Genomic DNA, 19,276 nt, shown 5'->3' on the forward strand with positions numbered 1-19,276 from the left:
CACACTGCAGACATAACCAGTGGTCTGAAGGAAGTGCAGAGTGTTTCGAGACGTAAGGGTAGAGAAACTACCTGTCAGAGGAAACCGTTGGCTATGTACCCTGGTTGTCACTATGAGATCATAACAGGCCAATCAGGGCTTTGTGGGTGTACGCCCAAAGTGTCTATGTACTCCTCTGGTTTCCTCATTCTAAAAACGTTGCCCCTCTTGCACGACTCGTAAGAAATCTGGTGAGATGTCTCCCTCATCTCCTTCAGAGAACCAGGGTTACATACAGTAACCCAAAGTTCCCTTTCGGTCGACCCAGTTCGACATCTCACTATGGGACACTTGCAAAACACCCCGGTTGCCAATAGCCTATTTCCTGAGAAGCCTGTTGTGGTACATGGTAATGTGCCTGACCCATCCTACAGCGCCGAGGACCGTGTGTGCCAGGGAGGGTGATAGAACCTCAAAGGTGTGAAGGGAATCCATCCTACTAGCCACCGCACAAATCTGACGGAGATGCCTCTGAACAGTGCCCATGACGTGGAGTGGAATGTGCCTGAACACCTAGGGGAGATAGCAATCCCCACAACTGTCCGTCTTGGCGATAGCCTCCTCTTCCCAGTGGGAGAGGTGACGTTTGGACAAAGCTCTACCTTCGAGCAGGGTTGGCAAAGCAAACAGTTGGTCACAGCTCTGGAATGTTAAGGCGCTCTGGAGAAGAGAACTGTGGAAAAGAGGTCAGTAGCTTGACTACTGAAAGTCACGGGAATGAACACGGCTTTAGGACGTATCATAACCTCGGAGTAGTCAGGACAAACTGAGTGCCTGAAGGATGAACCGAGAGAGCGTGGCTAACGAGCTTGGCTGTGGCCGAGGCGAGCGACAGGGCCGTCTTATAAGACAGAGTCTTAAGATGCGCTGTCTCCAGGGGTTCAAAGTCATTGGCTGTAAGTGCCACATCCGATGATGGGGCAAGTGCCTTGGAGACCGAACGGAGACGGCGTGCTCCCTTCATAAAATAACAAACCAGGGGGTGAGCCCCTGATCATAGTCTCACCTAGTCTTGCCTGGCCAGCTGTGATTGGGGCCAGGTAGACCTTAACGGTGGAAAAGACTTTGCCCTTGTTGAGCAATTGCTGTAAGAAGGACCAACTGGCATCTCCCCCATCACCTCTGGAATACTCTCTACTTTAGATCTTAAAGTCCTCTAGTAGAAGGGGCTCTGGTGCTGTGAATTGTGGAGGCAAGCTCACAGAGTCAAAGTTGTTCCTCTCACCGGCCATGTCCAGAGACCCATCAGCTCGGGATGAGGGTGAAATATTTCCCCCAGTGCTTGGGATAGCAGATCCCGGCGCTGTGGGAGCCTCCATGGTTGTGCGTACAGGACTGGTATAATCTCTGTCAGCCATGGCTTCCCGGGCCAATGCAGAGCTATCAGGATGAGGGAATGACCGTTTAGACCGGATAGACCGTCTATCGGGATGAGGGAATGACCGTTTAGACCGGATAGACCGTCTATCGGGATGAGGGAATGACCGTTTAGACCGTCTATCGGGATGAGGGAATGACCGTTTAGACCGGATAGACCGTCTATCGGGATGAGGGAATGACCGGATAGACCGTCTATCAGGATGAGGGAATGACCGGATAGACCGTCTATCGGGATGAGGGATGACCGGCGACAGTGTGCCTTGTCCTGCGATGCGTACAGATCGATGGCAGCCCTGCCGCAACGCCCCCACACCACCTCGACGATTTCGGGATGAAAATGGCCACACCCCTGGCAGAGGGTTCCATCGCGACAGTAAATCAACTCGGTTAAGTCTGCCTGGCACGTGTTCCTCTGAGAGACAACATATGATCTCTGCTCCGTAGCAAGAGCTCTCTCTCGCCGGACTGAAGTTGACACGACCGTATTCCTCCTTGGTGGTTGATGTCTGCCACCGTAGACATATTGCCCAGTCAGGACGTGTTAGCCCTGTAGGGATGGAGTGAGGTGCCTGAGGGCTAGTAACACAATGTAGAGTTGAAGAACATCGATAGAGGACATGAGATGAGCATCCTATTGACAAAGACCCTTGTATTGTAATGTGGTCCATGTAGTATGTACTTTAACCTGTGTGTTTTGTCCTTTCTCTCAGGGTGAAGACTTTACCAGACCGGAGGAGTTGAGCTCGGAGCCGACCAGACCGGAGGAGTTGAGCTCGGAGCCGACCAGACCGGAGGAGTTGAGCTCGGAGCCGACCAGACCGGAGGAGTTGAGCTCGGAGCCGACCAGACCGGAGGAGTTGAGCTCGGAGCCGACCAGACCGGAGGAGTTGAGCTCGGAGCCGACCAGACCGGAGGAGTTGAGCTCGGAGCCGACCAGACCGGAGGAGTTGAGCTCGGAGCCGACCAGACCGGAGGAGTTGAGCTCGGAGTTCAACAAGATCACTTCCTGATGATGACAGTAAACATGGGTGAGTAGCATGACAACATTTCCTACAGCACACTCACACTCAACCTGTTTCCCATGTTATACCATGCAGCAGCACACTCACACTCAACCTGTTTCCCATGTTATACCATGCAGCAGCACACGCACACTCAACCTGTTTCCCATGTTATACCATGCAGCAGCACACTCACACTCAACCTGTTTCCCATGTTATACCATGCAGCAGCACACTCACACTCAACCTGTTTCCCATGTTATACCATGCAGCAGCACACGCACACTCAACCTGTTTCCCATGTTATACCATGCAGCAGCACACACACACTCAACCTGTTTCCCATGTTATACCATGCAGCAGCACACACACACTCAACCTGTTTCCCATGTTATACCATGCAGCAGCACACTCACACTCAACCTGTTTCCCATGTTATACCATGCAGCAGCACACACACACTCAACCTGTTTCCCATGTTATACCATGCAGCAGCACACGCACACTCAACCTGTTTCCCATGTTATACCATGCAGCAGCACACTCACACTCAACCTGTTTCCCATGTTATACCATGCAGCAGCACACACACACACAACCTGTTTCCCATGTTATACCATGCAGCAGCACACTCACACTCAACCTGTTTCCCATGTTATACCATGCAGCAGCACACGCACACTCAACCTGTTTCCCATGTTATACCATGCAGCAGCACACGCACACTCAACCTGTTTCCCATGTTATACCATGCAGCAGCACACTCACACTCAACCTGTTTCCCATGTTATACCATGCAGCAGCACACTCACACTCAACCTGTTTCCCATGTTATACCATGCAGCAGCACACTCACACTCAACCTGTTTCCCATGTTATACCATGCAGCAGCACACTCACACTCAACCTGTTTCCCATGTTATACCATGCAGCAGCACACTCACACTCAACCTGTTTCCCATGTTATACCATGCAGCAGCACACTCACACTCAACCTGTTTCCCATGTTATACCATGCAGCAGCACACTCACACTCAACCTGTTTCCCATGTTATACCATGCAGCAGCACACTCACACTCAACCTGTTTCCCATGTTATACCATGCAGCAGCACACACACACTCAACCTGTTTCCCATGTTATACCATGCAGCAGCACACTCACACTCAACCTGTTTCCCATGTTATACCATGCAGCAGCACACTCACACTCAACCTGTTTCCCATGTTATACCATGCAGCAGCACACGCACACTCAACCTGTTTCCCATGTTATACCATGCAGCAGCACACACACACTCAACCTGTTTCCCATGTTATACCATGCAGCAGCACACTCACACTCAACCTGTTTCCCATGTTATACCATGCAGCAGCACACTCACACTCAACCTGTTTCCCATGTTATACCATGCAGCAGCACACACACACTCAACCTGTTTCCCATGTTATACCATGCAGCAGCACACACACACACAACCTGTTTCCCATGTTATACCATGCAGCAGCACACTCACACTCAACCTGTTTCCCATGTTATACCATGCAGCAGCACACACACACACAACCTGTTTCAGCTCTGTCTGTAGAGTATAACATCTCTGTCATTGATGTGACTCTATAGTATATTACTGTAACAGCTCTGTCTGTAGAGTATAACATCTCTGTCATTGATGTGACTCTATAGTATATTACTGTAACAGCTCTGTCTGTAGAGTATAACATCTCTGTCATTGATGTGACTCTATAGTATATTACTGTAACAGCTCTGTCTGTAGAGTATAACATCTCTGTCATTGATGTGACTCTATAGTATATTACTGTAACAGCTCTGTCTGTAGAGTATAACATCTCTGTCATTGATGTGACTCTATAGTATATTACTGTAACAGCTCTGTCTGTAGAGTATAACATCTCTGTCATTGATGTGACTCTAGTATATTACTGTAACAGCTTTGTCTGTAGAGTATAACATCTCTGTCATTGATGTGACTCTATAGTATATTACTGTAACAGCTCTGTCTGTAGAGTATAACATCTCTGTCATTGATGTGACTCTATAGTATATTACTGTAACAGCTCTGTCTGTAGAGTATAACATCTCTGTCATTGATGTGACTCTGTAGTATATTACTGTAACAGCTCTGTCTGTAGAGTATAACATCTCTGTCATTGATGTGACTCTATAGTATATTACTGTAACGGCTCTGTCTGTAGAGTATAACATCTCTGTCATTGATGTGACTATAGTATATTACTGTAACGGCTCTGTCTGTAGAGTATAACATCTCTGTCATTGATGTGACTCTATAGTATATTACTGTAACAGCTCTGTCTGTAGAGTATAACATCTCTGTCATTGATGTGACTCTATAGTATATTACTGTAACAGCTCTGTCTGTAGAGTATAACATCTCTGTCATTGATGTGACTCTAGTATATTACTGTAACAGCTCTGTCTGTAGAGTATAACATCTTTGTCATTGATGTGACTATAGTATATTACTGTAACAGCTCTGTCTGTAGAGTATAACATCTCTGTCATTGATGTGACTCTGTAGTATATTACTGTAACAGCTCTGTCTGTAGAGTATAACATCTCTGTCATTGATGTGACTCTAGTATATTACTGTAACAGCTCTGTCTGTAGAGTATAACATCTCTGTCATTGATGTGACTCTAGTATATTACTGTAACAGCTCTGTCTGTAGAGTATAACATCTTTGTCATTGATGTGACTATAGTATATTACTGTAACAGCTCTGTCTGTAGAGTATAACATCTCTGTCATTGATGTGACTCTAGTATATTACTGTAACAGCTCTGTCTGTAGAGTATAACATCTTTGTCATTGATGTGACTAGTATATTACTGTAACAGCTCTGTCTGTAGAGTATAACATCTCTGTCATTGATGTGACTCTAGTATATTACTGTAACAGCTCTGTCTGTAGAGTATAACATCTCTGTCATTGATGTGACTCTATAGTATATTACTGTAACAGCTCTGTCTGTAGAGTATAACATCTCTGTCATTGATGTGACTCTATAGTATATTACTGTAACAGCTCTGTCTGTAGAGTATAACATCTCTGTCATTGATGTGACTCTAGTATATTACTGTAACAGCTCTGTCTGTAGAGTATAACATCTCTGTCATTGATGTGACTCTGTAGTATATTACTGTAACAGCTCTGTCTGTAGAGTATAACATCTCTGTCATTGATGTGACTCTATAGTATATTACTGTAACAGCTCTGTCTGTAGAGTATAACATCTCTGTCATTGATGTGACTCTAGTATATTACTGTAACAGCTCTGTCTGTAGAGTATAACATCTCTGTCATTGATGTGACTCTATAGTATATTACTGTAACAGCTCTGTCTGTAGAGTATAACATCTCTGTCATTGATGTGACTCTGTAGTATATTACTGTAACAGCTCTGTCTGTAGAGTATAACATCTCTGTCATTGATGTGACTCTATAGTATATTACTGTAACAGCTCTGTCTGTAGAGTATAACATCTCTGTCATTGATGTGACTCTAGTATATTACTGTAACAGCTCTGTCTGTAGAGTATAACATCTCTGTCATTGATGTGACTCTATAGTATATTACTGTAACAGCTCTGTCTGTAGAGTATAACATCTCTGTCATTGATGTGACTCTATAGTATATTACTGTAACAGCTCTGTCTGTAGAGTATAACATCTCTGTCATTGATGTGACTCTAGTATATTACTGTAACAGCTTTGTCTGTAGAGTATAACATCTCTGTCATTGATGTGACTCTATAGTATATTACTGTAACAGCTCTGTCTGTAGAGTATAACATCTCTGTCATTGATGTGACTCTCGTATATTAGTATATTACTGTAACAGCTCTGTCTGTGATGTGACTCTGTAGTAGAGCAGTGTTGTAGCATGTGTCTCTCTGTGTTCCTCTAGATGACGAGGAGGCTCTGAACTCCATCATGAAGGACCTGGCAGCTCTGGGTCGCTGCTACACCCAGCAACACGACAGCAGCAGCCACAAACCCAAGCCCGGGACCTTGCTGTACAAACAGGTACACATCTTACGCCCCTACCTTAGGCCCTACCCTAGACCCTGCCCTAGGCTCTACCCTAGACCCTACCCTAGGTCCTGCCCTAGGCTCTACCCTAGCCCCTACCCTAGCCCTTAGGCCCTAACCTAGCCTCTACCCTATCCCCTGCCCCTACCCTAAGACCCTAGCCTCTATCCTAGCCTCTATCCTCTACCCTAGGCCCTACCCTAAGACCCTAGCCCCTACCCTAAGACCCTATCCTCTACCCTAGCCTCTACCCAACCCTATCCCCTGTCCCTGCCCTACCCTAAGACCCTACCCACTACCGCTAGCCTAATACCCTAGCACCTAGCCTCTATCCTAGCCCCTAGCCTTTATCCTAGCCTCTAACCTAGCCTCTATCCTACACCATATAGCCTTACAGCAACACAACAGCCATAAGCCCAGGCCCCTGCTATACAAACAGGCCTATACCCCTAATATACAGGGCCATACGCCCAGGACCCTGCTATACAATGCTACTAGTGGTGATGGTAATGGTAGTAGTAGTAGAGATATTGGAAGTAGAAATGATACTAGTGGTAATGGTAGCTGAGACTGACAACAGACTTGTATTAATGATGGTAGTGGTAGTAGTAGTATTCATGAGGGTGGTGGTGGTGGTAGTAGTATTACTGGTGGTAGTAGTAGTATTACTGGTGGTGGTAGTAGTATTAATGAGGGTGGTGGTAGTAGTGGTAATATTAATGGGGGTGGTGGTAGTAGTAGTATTCATGAGGGTGGTGGTAGTAGTGGTAGTATCAATGGGGGTGGTGGTAGTAGTAGTATTCATGAGGGTGGTGGTAGTAGTGGTAGTATCAATGGGGGTGGTGGTAGTAGTAGTATTCATGAGGGTGGTGGTAGTAGTAGTATTAATGAGGGTGGTGATAGTAGTAGTATTAATGAGGGTGGTGGTAGTAGTAGTTCTAATGGGGGTGGTGGTAGCAGTATTAATGGTGGTAGTAGTAGTATTAATGGTAGTAGTAGTATTAATGAGGGTGGTGGTAGTAGTATTAATGGTGGTAGTAGTAGTATTAATGGTGGTGGTAATATTAATGCGGGTGGTGGTGGTAGTAGTAGTAGTATTAATGGGGGTGGTGGTAGCAGTATTAATGGTGGTAGTAGTAGTATTAATGGTAGTAGTAGTATTAATGAGGGTGGTGGTGGTAGTAGTAGTAGTATTAATGGTGGTAGTAGTATTGTTAATGGTGGTGGCGGTAGTATTGAGGGTGGTGGTATCAGTAGTAGTATTAATGGTGGTAGTGGTAGTAGTCGTATTAATGAGGGTGGTGGTAGTAGTGGTAGTATTAATGAGGGTGGTAGTAGTAGTATTAATGCGGGTGGTGGTGGTAGTAGTATTAACGTTAGTGGTAGTATTAATGAGGGTGGTGGTAGCAGTAGTAGTATTAATGGTGGTAGTGGTAGTAGTAGTCATATTAATGAGGGTGGTAGTAGTAGTATTAATGAGGGTGGTGGTGGTAGTAGTCGTATTAATAATGGTGGTGGTAGTAGCAGTAGTATTAATGAGGGTGGTGGTAGTAGTAGTATTAATGAGGGTGGTGGTAGTAGTAGTATTAATGAGGGTGGTGGTAGTAGTAGTATTAATGAGGGTGGTGGTGGTAGTAGTAGTATTAATGAGGGTGGTGGTAGTAGTAGTAGTATTAATGAGGGTGGTGGTAGTAGTAGTAGTATTAATGAGGGTGGTGGTGGTAGTAGTAGTAGTATTAATGAGGGTGGTGGTGGTAGTAGTAGTAGTATTAATGATGGTGGTGGTAGTAGTAGTAGTATTAATGAGGGTGGTGGTAGTAGTAGTAGTATTAATGAGGGTGGTGGTAGTAGTAGTAGTATTAATGAGGGTGGTGGTAGTAGTAGTAGTATTAATGAGGGTGGTGGTGGTAGTAGTAGTCGTATTAATGAGGGTGGTGGTAGTAGTAGTCATATTAATGAGGGTGGTAGTAGTAGTAGTCGTATTAATAATGGTGGTGGTAGTAGCAGTAGTATTAATGAGGGTGGTGGTAGTAGTAGTATTAATGAGGGTGGTGGTAGTAGTAGTATTAATGAGGGTGGTGGTAGTAGTAGTATTAATGAGGGTGGTGGTAGTAGTAGTATTAATGAGGGTGGTGGTAGTAGTAGTAGTATTAATGAGGGTGGTGGTAGTAGTAGTAGTATTAATGAGGGTGGTGGTAGTAGTAGTAGTATTAATGAGGGTGGTGGTAGTAGTAGTAGTATTAATGAGGGTGGTGGTGGTAGTAGTAGTAGTATTAATGAGGGTGGTGGTGGTAGTAGTAGTAGTATTAATGAGGGTGGTGGTAGTAGTAGTAGTAGTATTAATGAGGGTGGTGGTAGTAGTAGTACAATTAATGAGGGTGGTGGTAGTAGTAGTAGTAGTATTAATGAGGGTGGTAGTAGTAGTAGTAGTAGTATTAATGAGGGTGGTGGTAGTAGTAGTAGTATTAATGAGGGTGGTAGTAGTAGTAGTAGTAGTATTAATGAGGGTGGTAGTAGTAGTAGTAGTATTAATGAGGGTGGTGGTAGTAGTAGTAGTATTAATGAGGGTGGTGGTGGTAGTAGTAGTATTAATGAAGGTGGTGGTGGTAGTAGTAGTATTAATGAAGGTGGTGGTGGTAGTAGTAGTATTATTAATGAGGGTGGTAGTAGTAGTAGTAGTAGTATTAATGAGGGTGGTGGTAGTAGTAGTAGTATTAATGAGGGTGGTGGTGGTAGTAGTAGTAGTAGTATTAGCGCCAAAAATAAGGGCTTAAATAAATGTCAGAAAGAAGTATAAAATCTTTCCTGGTCTTTCTGATATCTTTCAGATATTGGACAAGCACTTCAGAACAAACTTCCTTTTTAAATTGTCTTAGAATTCAAGATCAAACATCAAAAGGATCCTTGGTATGACCTTAAAACAGTTCCATATACCCCCCCCCGCCACCCCCCCCCCGCCACCCCCCCCCCCCCCCCCTTTCCAACCTTATAATCCTCTCTGTTGCCGTTTTCCTTTCAACAGGATTTAAGAGTCAAGCTGGAGCATGAGAGAGAGAAACGGTGAGTTGCAACTTCCACTGGTTTTCTACTTCTCTTTCCAGGGAGGGGGAGAAGGGGTGTATTGTGTTATATCATGACTGAGTTCTCATGTCCAGGGGAAAGTAGAGCGTCACGACAGTGTTGCTTCCTGCCCCATAGAGCCTCACGACAGCGTTGCTTCCTGTTGCTTCCTGCCCCATAGAGCCTCACGACAGCGTTGCTTCCTGTTGCTTCCTGTCCCATAGAGCCTCACGACAGCGTTGCTTCCTGTTGCTTCCTGTCCCATAGAGCCTCACGACAGCGTTGCTTCCTGTTGCTTCCTGCCCCATAGACCCTCACGACAGTGTTGCTTCCTGTTGCTTCCTGCCCCATAGAGCCTCACGACAGCATTGCTTCCTGTTGCTTCCTGTCCCATAGAGCCTCACGACAGGGTTGCTTCCTGCCCCATAGAGCCTCACGACAGTGTTGCTTCCTGCCCCATAGAGCCTCACGACAGCGTTGCTTCCTGTTGCTTCCTGCCCCATAGAGCCTCACGACAGCGTTGCTTCCTGTTGCTTCCTGTCCCATAGAGCCTCACGACAGCGTTGCTTCCTGTTGCTTCCTGTCCCATAGAGCCTCACGACAGCGTTGCTTCCTGTTGCTTCCTGCCCCATAGAGCCTCACGACAGTGTTGCTTCCTGCCCCATAGAGCCTCACGACAGCGTTGCTTCCTGTTGCTTCCTGTCCCATAGAGCCTCACGACAGCGTTGCTTCCTGTTGCTTCCTGCCCCATAGAGCCTCACGACAGCGTTGCTTCCTGTTGCTTCCTGTCCCATAGAGCCTCACGACAGCGTTGCTTCCTGTTGCTTCCTGTCCCATAGAGCCTCACGACAGCGTTGCTTCCTGTTGCTTCCTGCCCCATAGAGCCTCACGACAGTGTTGCTTCCTGCCCCATAGAGCCTCACGACAGCGTTGCTTCCTGTTGCTTCCTGTCCCATAGAGCCTCACGACAGCGTTGCTTCCTGTTGCTTCCTGCCCCATAGACCCTCACGACAGTGTTGCTTCCTGTTGCTTCCTGCCCCATAGAGCCTCACGACAGCATTGCTTCCTGTTGCTTCCTGTCCCATAGAGCCTCACGACAGGGTTGCTTCCTGCCCCATAGAGCCTCACGACAGTGTTGCTTCCTGCCCCATAGAGCCTCACGACAGCGTTGCTTCCTGTTGCTTCCTGCCCCATAGAGCCTCACGACAGCGTTGCTTCCTGTTGCTTCCTGTCCCATAGAGCCTCACGACAGCGTTGCTTCCTGTTGCTTCCTGTCCCATAGAGCCTCACGACAGCGTTGCTTCCTGTTGCTTCCTGCCCCATAGAGCCTCACGACAGTGTTGCTTCCTGCCCCATAGAGCCTCACGACAGCGTTGCTTCCTGTTGCTTCCTGTCCCATAGAGCCTCACGACAGCGTTGCTTCCTGTTGCTTCCTGCCCCATAGAGCCTCACGACAGTGTTGCTTCCTGCCCCATAGAGCCTCACGACAGCGTTGCTTCCTGTTGCTTCCTGCCCCATAGAGCCTCACGACAGTGTTGCTTCCTGTTGCTTCCTGCCCCATAGAGCCTCACGACAGCATTGCTTCCTGTTGCTTCCTGTCCCATAGAACCTCACGACAGGGTTGCTTCCTGCCCCATAGAGCTTCACGACAGCGTTGCTTCCTGTTACTTCCTACCCCATAGAGCCTCACGACAGTGATGCTTCCTGTTGCTTCCTGCCCCATAGAGCCTCACGACAGCGTTGCTTCCTACCCTACTAATAGTAGGACATTGTTATACGGTAATTGTGGCGGAACAAGTGACAGAGAAGCAGTAGACAAACAACAAACAGCCTCTCACCTGTAGCAGTATGTTACCATGACAACACTAGGGATGACTAAGGAGTGTAGAGTTGGAAACAGAACGTTAACCCTCTGACAGACGTGTCCTTGTGTCGGGGTCTCTCTGCCGGGGTCTCTCTGCCGGGGTCTCTCTGCCGGGGTCTCTCTGCCGGGGTCTCTCTGCCGGGGTCTCTGTGTCGGGGTCTCTCTGCCGGGGTCTCTCTGCCGGGGTCTCTGTGCCGGGGTCTCTGAGTCGGGGTCTCTCTGCCGGGGTCTCTCTGCCGGGGTCTCTCTGCCGGGGTCTCTCTGCCGGGGTCTCTGTGCCGGGGTCTCTGTGTCGGGGTCTCTCTGCCGGGGTCTCTCTGCCGGGGTCTCTGAGCCGGGGTCTCTGAGCCGGGGTCTCTCTGCCGGGGTCTCTCTGCCGGGGTCTCTGTGTCGGGGTCTCTGTGTCGGGGTCTCTGTGTCGGGGTCTCTGTGTCGGGGTCTCTGTGTCGGGGTCTCTGTGTCGGGGTCGGGGTGTCGGGGTCTCTCTGCCGGGGTCTCTCTGCCGGGGTCTCTCTGCCGGGGTCTCTCTGCCGGGGTCTCTGTGCCGGGGTCTCTGTGCCGGGGTCTCTGTGCCGGGGTCTCTCTGCCGGGGTCTCTCTGCCGGGGTCTCTCTGCCGGGGTCTCTGAGCCGGGGTCTCTCTGCCGGGGTCTCTCTGCCGGGGTCTCTCTGCCGGGGTCTCTCTGCCGGGGTCTCTCTGCCGGGGTCTCTGTGTCGGGGTCTCTCTGCCGGGGTCTCTGTGCCGGGGTCTCTGTGTCGGGGTCTCTCTGCCGGGGTCTCTCTGCCGGGGTCTCTCTGCCGGGGTCTCTCTGCCGGGGTCTCTCTGCCGGGGTCTCTGTGCCGGGGTCTCTGTGTCGGGGTCTCTCTGCCGGGGTCTCTGAGCCGGGGTCTCTGAGCCGGGGTCTCTCTGCCGGGGTCTCTGAGTCGGGGTCTCTGAGTCGGGGTCTCTGAGTCGGGGTCTCTGAGTCGGGGTCTCTGAGTCGGGGTCTCTGAGTCGGGGTCTCTGTGCCGGGGTCTCTGTGCCGGGGTCTCTGTGCCGGGGTCTCTCTGTCGGGGTCTCTGTGTCGGGGTCTCTGTGTCGGGGTCTCTGTGCCGGGGTCTCTGTGCCGGGGTCTCTGTGCCGGGGTCTCTGTGTCGGGGTCTCTGTGTCGGGGTCGGGGTGTCGGGGTCTCTCTGCCGGGGTCTCTCTGCCGGGGTCTCTTTGTCGGGGTCTCTGTGTCGGGGTCTCTGTGTCGGGGTCTCTGTGTCGGGGTCTCTGTGTCGGGGTCTCTGTGTCGGGGTCTCTCTGCCGGGGTCTCTCTGCCGGGGTCTCTCTGCCGGGGTCTCTCTGCCGGGGTCTCTGTGCCGGGGTCTCTGTGTCGGGGTCTCTCTGCCGGGGTCTCTGAGCCGGGGTCTCTCTGCCGGGGTCTCTGTGTCGGGGTCTCTGTGTCGGGGTCTCTGTGTCGGGGTCTCTGTGTCGGGGTCTCTGTGTCGGGGTCGGGGTGTCGGGGTCGGGGTGTCGGGGTCTCTCTGCCGGGGTCTCTCTGCCGGGGTCTCTGTGCCGGGGTCTCTGTGCCGGGGTCTCTGTGCCGGGGTCTCTGTGCCGGGGTCTCTGTGCCGGGGTCTCTGAGCCGGGGTCTCTGAGCCGGGGTCTCTCTGCCGGGGTCTCTCTGCCGGGGTCTCTGAGTCGGGGTCTCTGAGTCGGGGTCTCTGAGTCGGGGTCTCTGAGTCGGGGTCTCTGAGTCGGGGTCTCTGAGTCGGGGTCTCTGAGTCGGGGTCTCTGAGTCGGGGTCTCTCTGCCGGGGTCTCTGAGTCGGGGTCTCTGTGTCGGGGTCTCTGTGTCGGGGTCTCTGAGTCGGGGTCTCTGAGTCGGGGTCTCTGAGTCGGGGTCTCTGAGTCGGGGTCTCTGTGTCGGGGTCTCTGTGTCGGGGTCTCTGTGTCGGGGGGTCTCTCTGTCGGGGTCTCTCTGCCGGGGTCTCTCTGCCGGGGTCTCTCTGCCGGGGTCTCTGTGTCGGGGTCTCTGTGTCGGGGTCTCTGTGTCGGGGTCTCTCTGTCGGGGTCTCTCTGCCGGGGTCTCTGTGTCGGGGTCTCTGTGTCGGGGTCTCTGTGTCGGGGTCTCTGAGCCGGGGTCTCTGAGCCGGGGTCTCTGAGCCGGGGTCTCTCTGCCGGGGTCTCTCTGCCGGGGTCTCTGTTTCGGGGTCTCTGTGTCGGGGTCTCTGTGTCGGGGTCTCTGAGCCGGGGTCTCTCTGCCGGGGTCTCTCTGCCGGGGTCTCTCTGAGCCTTGAGGATGACCTCTGTCCTCTGTTCCGCAGCATCATCCCGTTCCAGCGACCTCTGAAGATCAAGGAGCTGCTCCACAAGGTCACAGAGGCCTTTGGACAACAGATGGACCTCTTCTACACAGACAGAGAGGTAGATAACACAACAACACAACAGATGGACCTCTTCTACACAGACAGAGAGGTAGATAATACAACACAATAACACAACCGATGGACCTCTTCTACACAGACAGAGAGGTAGATAATACAACACAATAACACAACCGATGGACCTCTTCTACACAGACAGAGAGGTAGATAATACAACACAATAACACAACCGATGGACCTCTTCTACACAGACAGAGAGGTAGATAATACAACACAATAACACAACAGATGGACCTCTTCTACACAGACAGAGAGGTAGATAATACAACACAATAACACAACCGATGGACCTCTTCTACACAGACAGAGAGGTAGATAATACAACACAATAACACAACAGATGGACCTCTTCTACACAGACAGAGAGGTAGATAATACAACACAATAACACAACCGATGGACCTCTTCTACACAGACAGAGAGGTAGATAATACAACACAATAACACAACAGATGGACCTCTTCTACACAGACAGAGAGGTAGATAATACAACACAATAACACAACAGATGGACCTCTTCTACACAGACAGAGAGGTAGATAATACAACACAATAACACAACAGATGGACCTCTTCTACACAGACAGAGAGGTAGATAATACAACACAATAACACAACAGATGGACCTCTTCTACACAGACAGAGAGGTAGATAATACAACACAATAACACAACAGATGGACCTCTTCTACACAGACAGAGAGGTAGATAATACAACACAATAACACAACAGATGGACCTCTTCTACACAGACAGAGAGGTAGATAATACAACACAATAACACAACAGATGGACCTCTTCTACACAGACAGAGAGGTAGATAATACAACACAATAACACAACAGATGGACCTCTTCTACACAGACAGAGAGGTAGATAATACAACACAATAACACAACAGATGGACCTCTTCTACACAGACAGAGAGGTAGATAATACAACACAATAACACAACAGATGGACCTCTTCTACACAGACAGAGAGGTAGATAATACAACACAATAACACAACAGATGGACCTCTTCTACACAGACAGAGAGGTAGATAATACAACACAACAGAACACAATATCACATCACACCACAACATAACACAATGGTGGCACACCATGACATAATGGTGTCACACCACAACATAACACAATGGTGGCACACCATGACATAATGGTGTCACACCACAACATAACACAATGGTGGCACACCACACCATGACATAATGGTGTCACACCACAACATAACACAATGGTGGCACACCACACCATGACATAATGGTGTCACACCACAACATAACACAATGGTGTCACACCACACCATGACACAATGGTGTCACACCACACCATGACATAATGGTGGCACACCACACCATGACATAATGGTGTCACACCACACCATGACATAATGGTGTCACACCACACCATGACATAATGGTGTCACACCATGACATAATGGTGTCACACCATGACATAATGGTATCACACCACACCATGCCATAATGGTATCACACCACACCATGCCATAATGGTGTCACACCACACCATGACATAATGGTCACACCATGGCATAATGGTATCACACCACAACATGGCATAATGGTATCACACCACCACATGGCAAAATGGTGTCACATTACACCACATGGCATAATGGTGTCACATTACACAACATGACATAATGGTGTCACATTACACCACATGACATAATGGTGTCACATTACACCACATGGCATAATGGTGTCACATTACACAACATGACATAATGGTGTCACATTACACAACATGGCATAATGGTGTCACATTACACCACGTGGCATAATGGTGTCACATTACACAACGTGGCATAATGGTGTCACATTACACCACGTGGCATAATGGTGTCACATTACACCACGTGGCATAATGGTGTCACATTACACCACGTGGCATAATGGTGTCACATTACACCACGTGGCATAATGGTGTCACATTACACCACGTGGCATAATGGTGTCACATTACACCACATGGCATAATGGTGTCACATTACACCACAGCATGGCATAATGGTGTCACATTACACTACAGCATGGCATAATGGTGTCACATTACACCACAGCATGGCATAATTGTGTCACATTACACCACAGCATGGCATAATGGTGTCACACCACACCATGACATAATGGTGTCACATCACAACATGATGAAAGTGTCTTGTCTCTGACGTAATATCGGTTAGTGTCTTGTCTCTGACGTGATAACGGTTGGTGTCTCTGACGTGATAACGGTTGGTGTCTTGTCTCTGACGTGATAACGGTTGGTGTCTTGTCTCTGACGTAATAACGGATGGTGTCTTGTCTCTGACGTCATAACGGACGGTGTCTCTGACGTGATAACGGATGGTGTCTTGTCTCTGACGTGATAACGGTTGGTGTCTTGTCTCTGACGTAATAACGGTTGGTGTCTCTGACGTGATAACGGTTGGTGTCTTGTCTCTGACGTGATAACGGTTGGTGTCTCTGACGTGATAACGGTTGGTGTCTTGTCTCTGACGTGATAACGGTTGGTGTCTTGTCTCTGACGTGATAACGGTTAGTGTCTTGTCTCTGACGTAATAACGGTTGGTGTCTCTGACGTGATAACGGTTGGTGTCTCTGACATGATAACGGTTGGTGTCTCTGACGTGATAACGGTTGGTGTCTTGTCTCTGACGTGATAACGGTTGGTGTCTTGTCTCTGACGTAATAACGGTTAGTGTCTTGTCTCTGACGTGATAACGGTTAGTGTCTTGTCTCTGACGTGATAACGGTTAGTGTCTTGTCTCTGACGTAATAACGGTTGGTGTCTTGTCTCTCACGTGATAACGGTTAGTACCTTGTCTCTGACGTAATAACGGATGGTGTCTTGTCTCTGACGTGATAACGGTTGGTGTCTTGTCTCTGACGTAATAACGGTTAGTGTCTTGTCTCTGACGTGATAACGTACGGTGTCTTGTCTCTGACGTAATAACGGACGGTGTCTTGTCTCTGACGTAATAACGGTAGTGTCTTGTCTCTGACGTGATAACGTACGGTGTCTTGTCTCTGACGTGATAACGGTTAGTACCTTGTCTCTGACGTAATAACGGATGGTGTCTCTGACGTAATAACGGTTGGTGTCTTGTCTCTGACGTAATAACGGATGGTGTCTTGTCTCTGACGTAATAACGGATGGTGTCTTGTCTCTGACGTAATAACGGACGGTGTCTTGTCTCTGACGTAATAACGGACGGTGTCTTGTCTCTGACGTAATAACGGTTGGTGTCTCTGACGTAATAACGGTTAGTGTCTTGTCTCTGACGTAATAACGGTTAGTGTCTTGTCTCTGACGTAATAACGGACGGTGTCTTGTCTCTGACGTAATAACGGTTGGTGTCTCTGACGTAATAACGGTTAGTGTCTTGTCTCTGACGTAATAACGGTTAGTGTCTTGTCTCTGACGTAATAACGGTTAGTGTCTTGTCTCTGACGTAATAACGGATGGTGTCTTGTCTCTGACGTGATAACAGTTGGTGTCTCTGACGTGATAACGGTTGGTGTCTTGTCTCTGACGTGATAACGGTTGGTGTCTCTGACGTAATAACGGTTAGTGTCTTGTCTCTGACGTGATAACGGTTGGTGTCTCTGACGTAATAACGGACGGTGTCTTGTCTCTGACGTAATAACGGTTGGTGTCTCTGACGTAATAACGGACGGTGTCTTGTCTCTGACGTAATAACGGTTGGTGTCTCTGACGTAATAACGGACGGTGTCTTGTCTCTGACGTAATAACGGTTAGTGTCTTGTCTCTGATGTAATAACGGTTGGTGTCTCTGACGTAATAACAGTTGGTGGATCTGGATAAGACTATAATGTAAATGTCTCCCTGCAGCGGCTGGTTCCTCTAAAGAGCCAGGAGGATCTCGACAGAGCGGTACTCAACGTGGGCTCTAGCAGCCTGCTCAGACTCCTGCTGAAAACGCCCAAGAACAACCACGTGAGTCTACACACTCACACGCCTTAGAAGACCTTGTCCAAGCATATAGTATACATGCAACAAATACTAAGCCTCTACAGACGTTATGTATAAAACCCACCCCTCTTCTCTCCACTGTTTTCCCTCCATGATTTATGTGTTATAATTAGATGTGAGAAATGCTCTGATGCGTGTTATTGGGATTACCTGGACAGAGTAGTGGTCACCGACCTGAGTCAAGATCACAGAGTCAAAATGCAAGACGAGATCTACCGCTCAGATTGTTTTTTAACATGACTTAAAAAACTTAAGCCTATGCAACACTAACCAATTTAAAATCAGTTCTGTATCATTGAGGTTTGAGCAGTAAGCTACAGGCCCAGTACATTGTCACAGCATACTGGCTTTGCTTGAATTTACCTGACAATGCATTGATGTTCAAACCATTAAAACATATATATATATCAAAATTTGAGGTAGGCTATATGATCACACCTGTAATAGATAAGTTGTTGTTGTATTACTTGTGACAACAATAATGTATTGGACCTATAGCTTACTACACAGCTGACTGAGCATACATTTTAAATCATTTGCTTTTTACTTTACTGGGCTGCGTCTGAGGGTCCGTTGGTCCGTCTCAGCGGACAGCGGAGGGAGAGAGCAGCAGACTGAGGGTCCGTCTCTCAACGTCCCTCCTCTCTCCCTTTCCTCCACTGACACTGACCAGAAAGGGACACCGTCTTCTAGCTGATGGCGAAACTCGAGTCACACCGCATTATTTCTGCCTCGTGCACAAATGTGATGTTGTGATATTAAAAAAGAACCTAAAAGGCCTATAGATACACGTTCCTACTCATTCATTACTGCTGCAGTGCTTGTTGTAGTCGTTCATTACTGCTGCAGTGCTGGTTGTAGTCATTCATTACTGCTGCAGTGCTTGTTGTAGTCGTTCATTACAGCTGCAGTGCTGGTTGTAGTCATTCATTACGGCTGCAGTGCTGGTTGTAGTCATTCATTACTGCTGCAGTGCTTGTTGTAGTCGTTCATTACTGCTGCAGTGCTGGTTGTAGTCATTAATTACTGCTGCAGTGCTTGTTGTAGTCGTTCATTACAGCTGCAGTGCTGGTTGTAGTCGTTCATTACAGCGGCAGTGCTTGTTGTAGTCGTTCATTACTGCTGCAGTGCTGGTTGTAGTCGTTCATTACAGCTGCAGTGCTGGTTGTAGTCATTCATTACTGCTGCAGTGCTGGTTGTAGTCATTCATTACTGCTGCAGTGCTGGTTGTAGTCATTCATTACAGCTGCAGTGCTGGTTGTAGTCATTCATTACAGCTGCAGTGCTGGTTGTAGTCCTTCATTACTGCTGCAGTGCTGGTTGTAGTCATTCATTACAGCTGCAGTGCTGGTTGTAGTCATTCATTACTGCTGCAGTGCTGGTTGTAGTCATTCATTACAGCTGCAGTGCTGGTTGTAGTCATTCA

At 48.4% G+C, this 19,276-nt stretch overlaps 1 protein-coding gene across 3 annotated transcripts in view; it reads left to right on the plus strand.

The window, feature by feature from the left end:
• Positions 1-19,276, plus strand: part of map3k22 (mitogen-activated protein kinase kinase kinase 22) — a 114,451-nt gene that overhangs the window by 33,755 nt on the left and 61,420 nt on the right. For 2 of the 3 annotated variants that reach the window (XM_071327907.1, XM_071327908.1), the window contains exons 3-7: positions 2,130-2,447; positions 6,370-6,488; positions 9,517-9,554; positions 13,708-13,807; positions 17,710-17,814. In XM_071327907.1, the coding sequence (XP_071184008.1) occupies positions 2,429-2,447; positions 6,370-6,488; positions 9,517-9,554; positions 13,708-13,807; positions 17,710-17,814 (381 nt within the window). In that variant the 5' untranslated portion in view covers positions 2,130-2,428. Of the gene's footprint in view, positions 1-2,129; positions 2,448-6,369; positions 6,489-9,516; positions 9,555-13,707; positions 13,808-14,818; positions 14,867-17,709; positions 17,815-19,276 lie in introns of those variants that run through there. The other variant, XM_071327909.1, reaches the window with a different exon arrangement.

Source organism: Salvelinus alpinus, chromosome 10 (assembly GCF_045679555.1).
Source record: "Salvelinus alpinus chromosome 10, SLU_Salpinus.1, whole genome shotgun sequence".
NCBI lineage: Eukaryota > Metazoa > Chordata > Actinopteri > Salmoniformes > Salmonidae > Salvelinus > Salvelinus alpinus.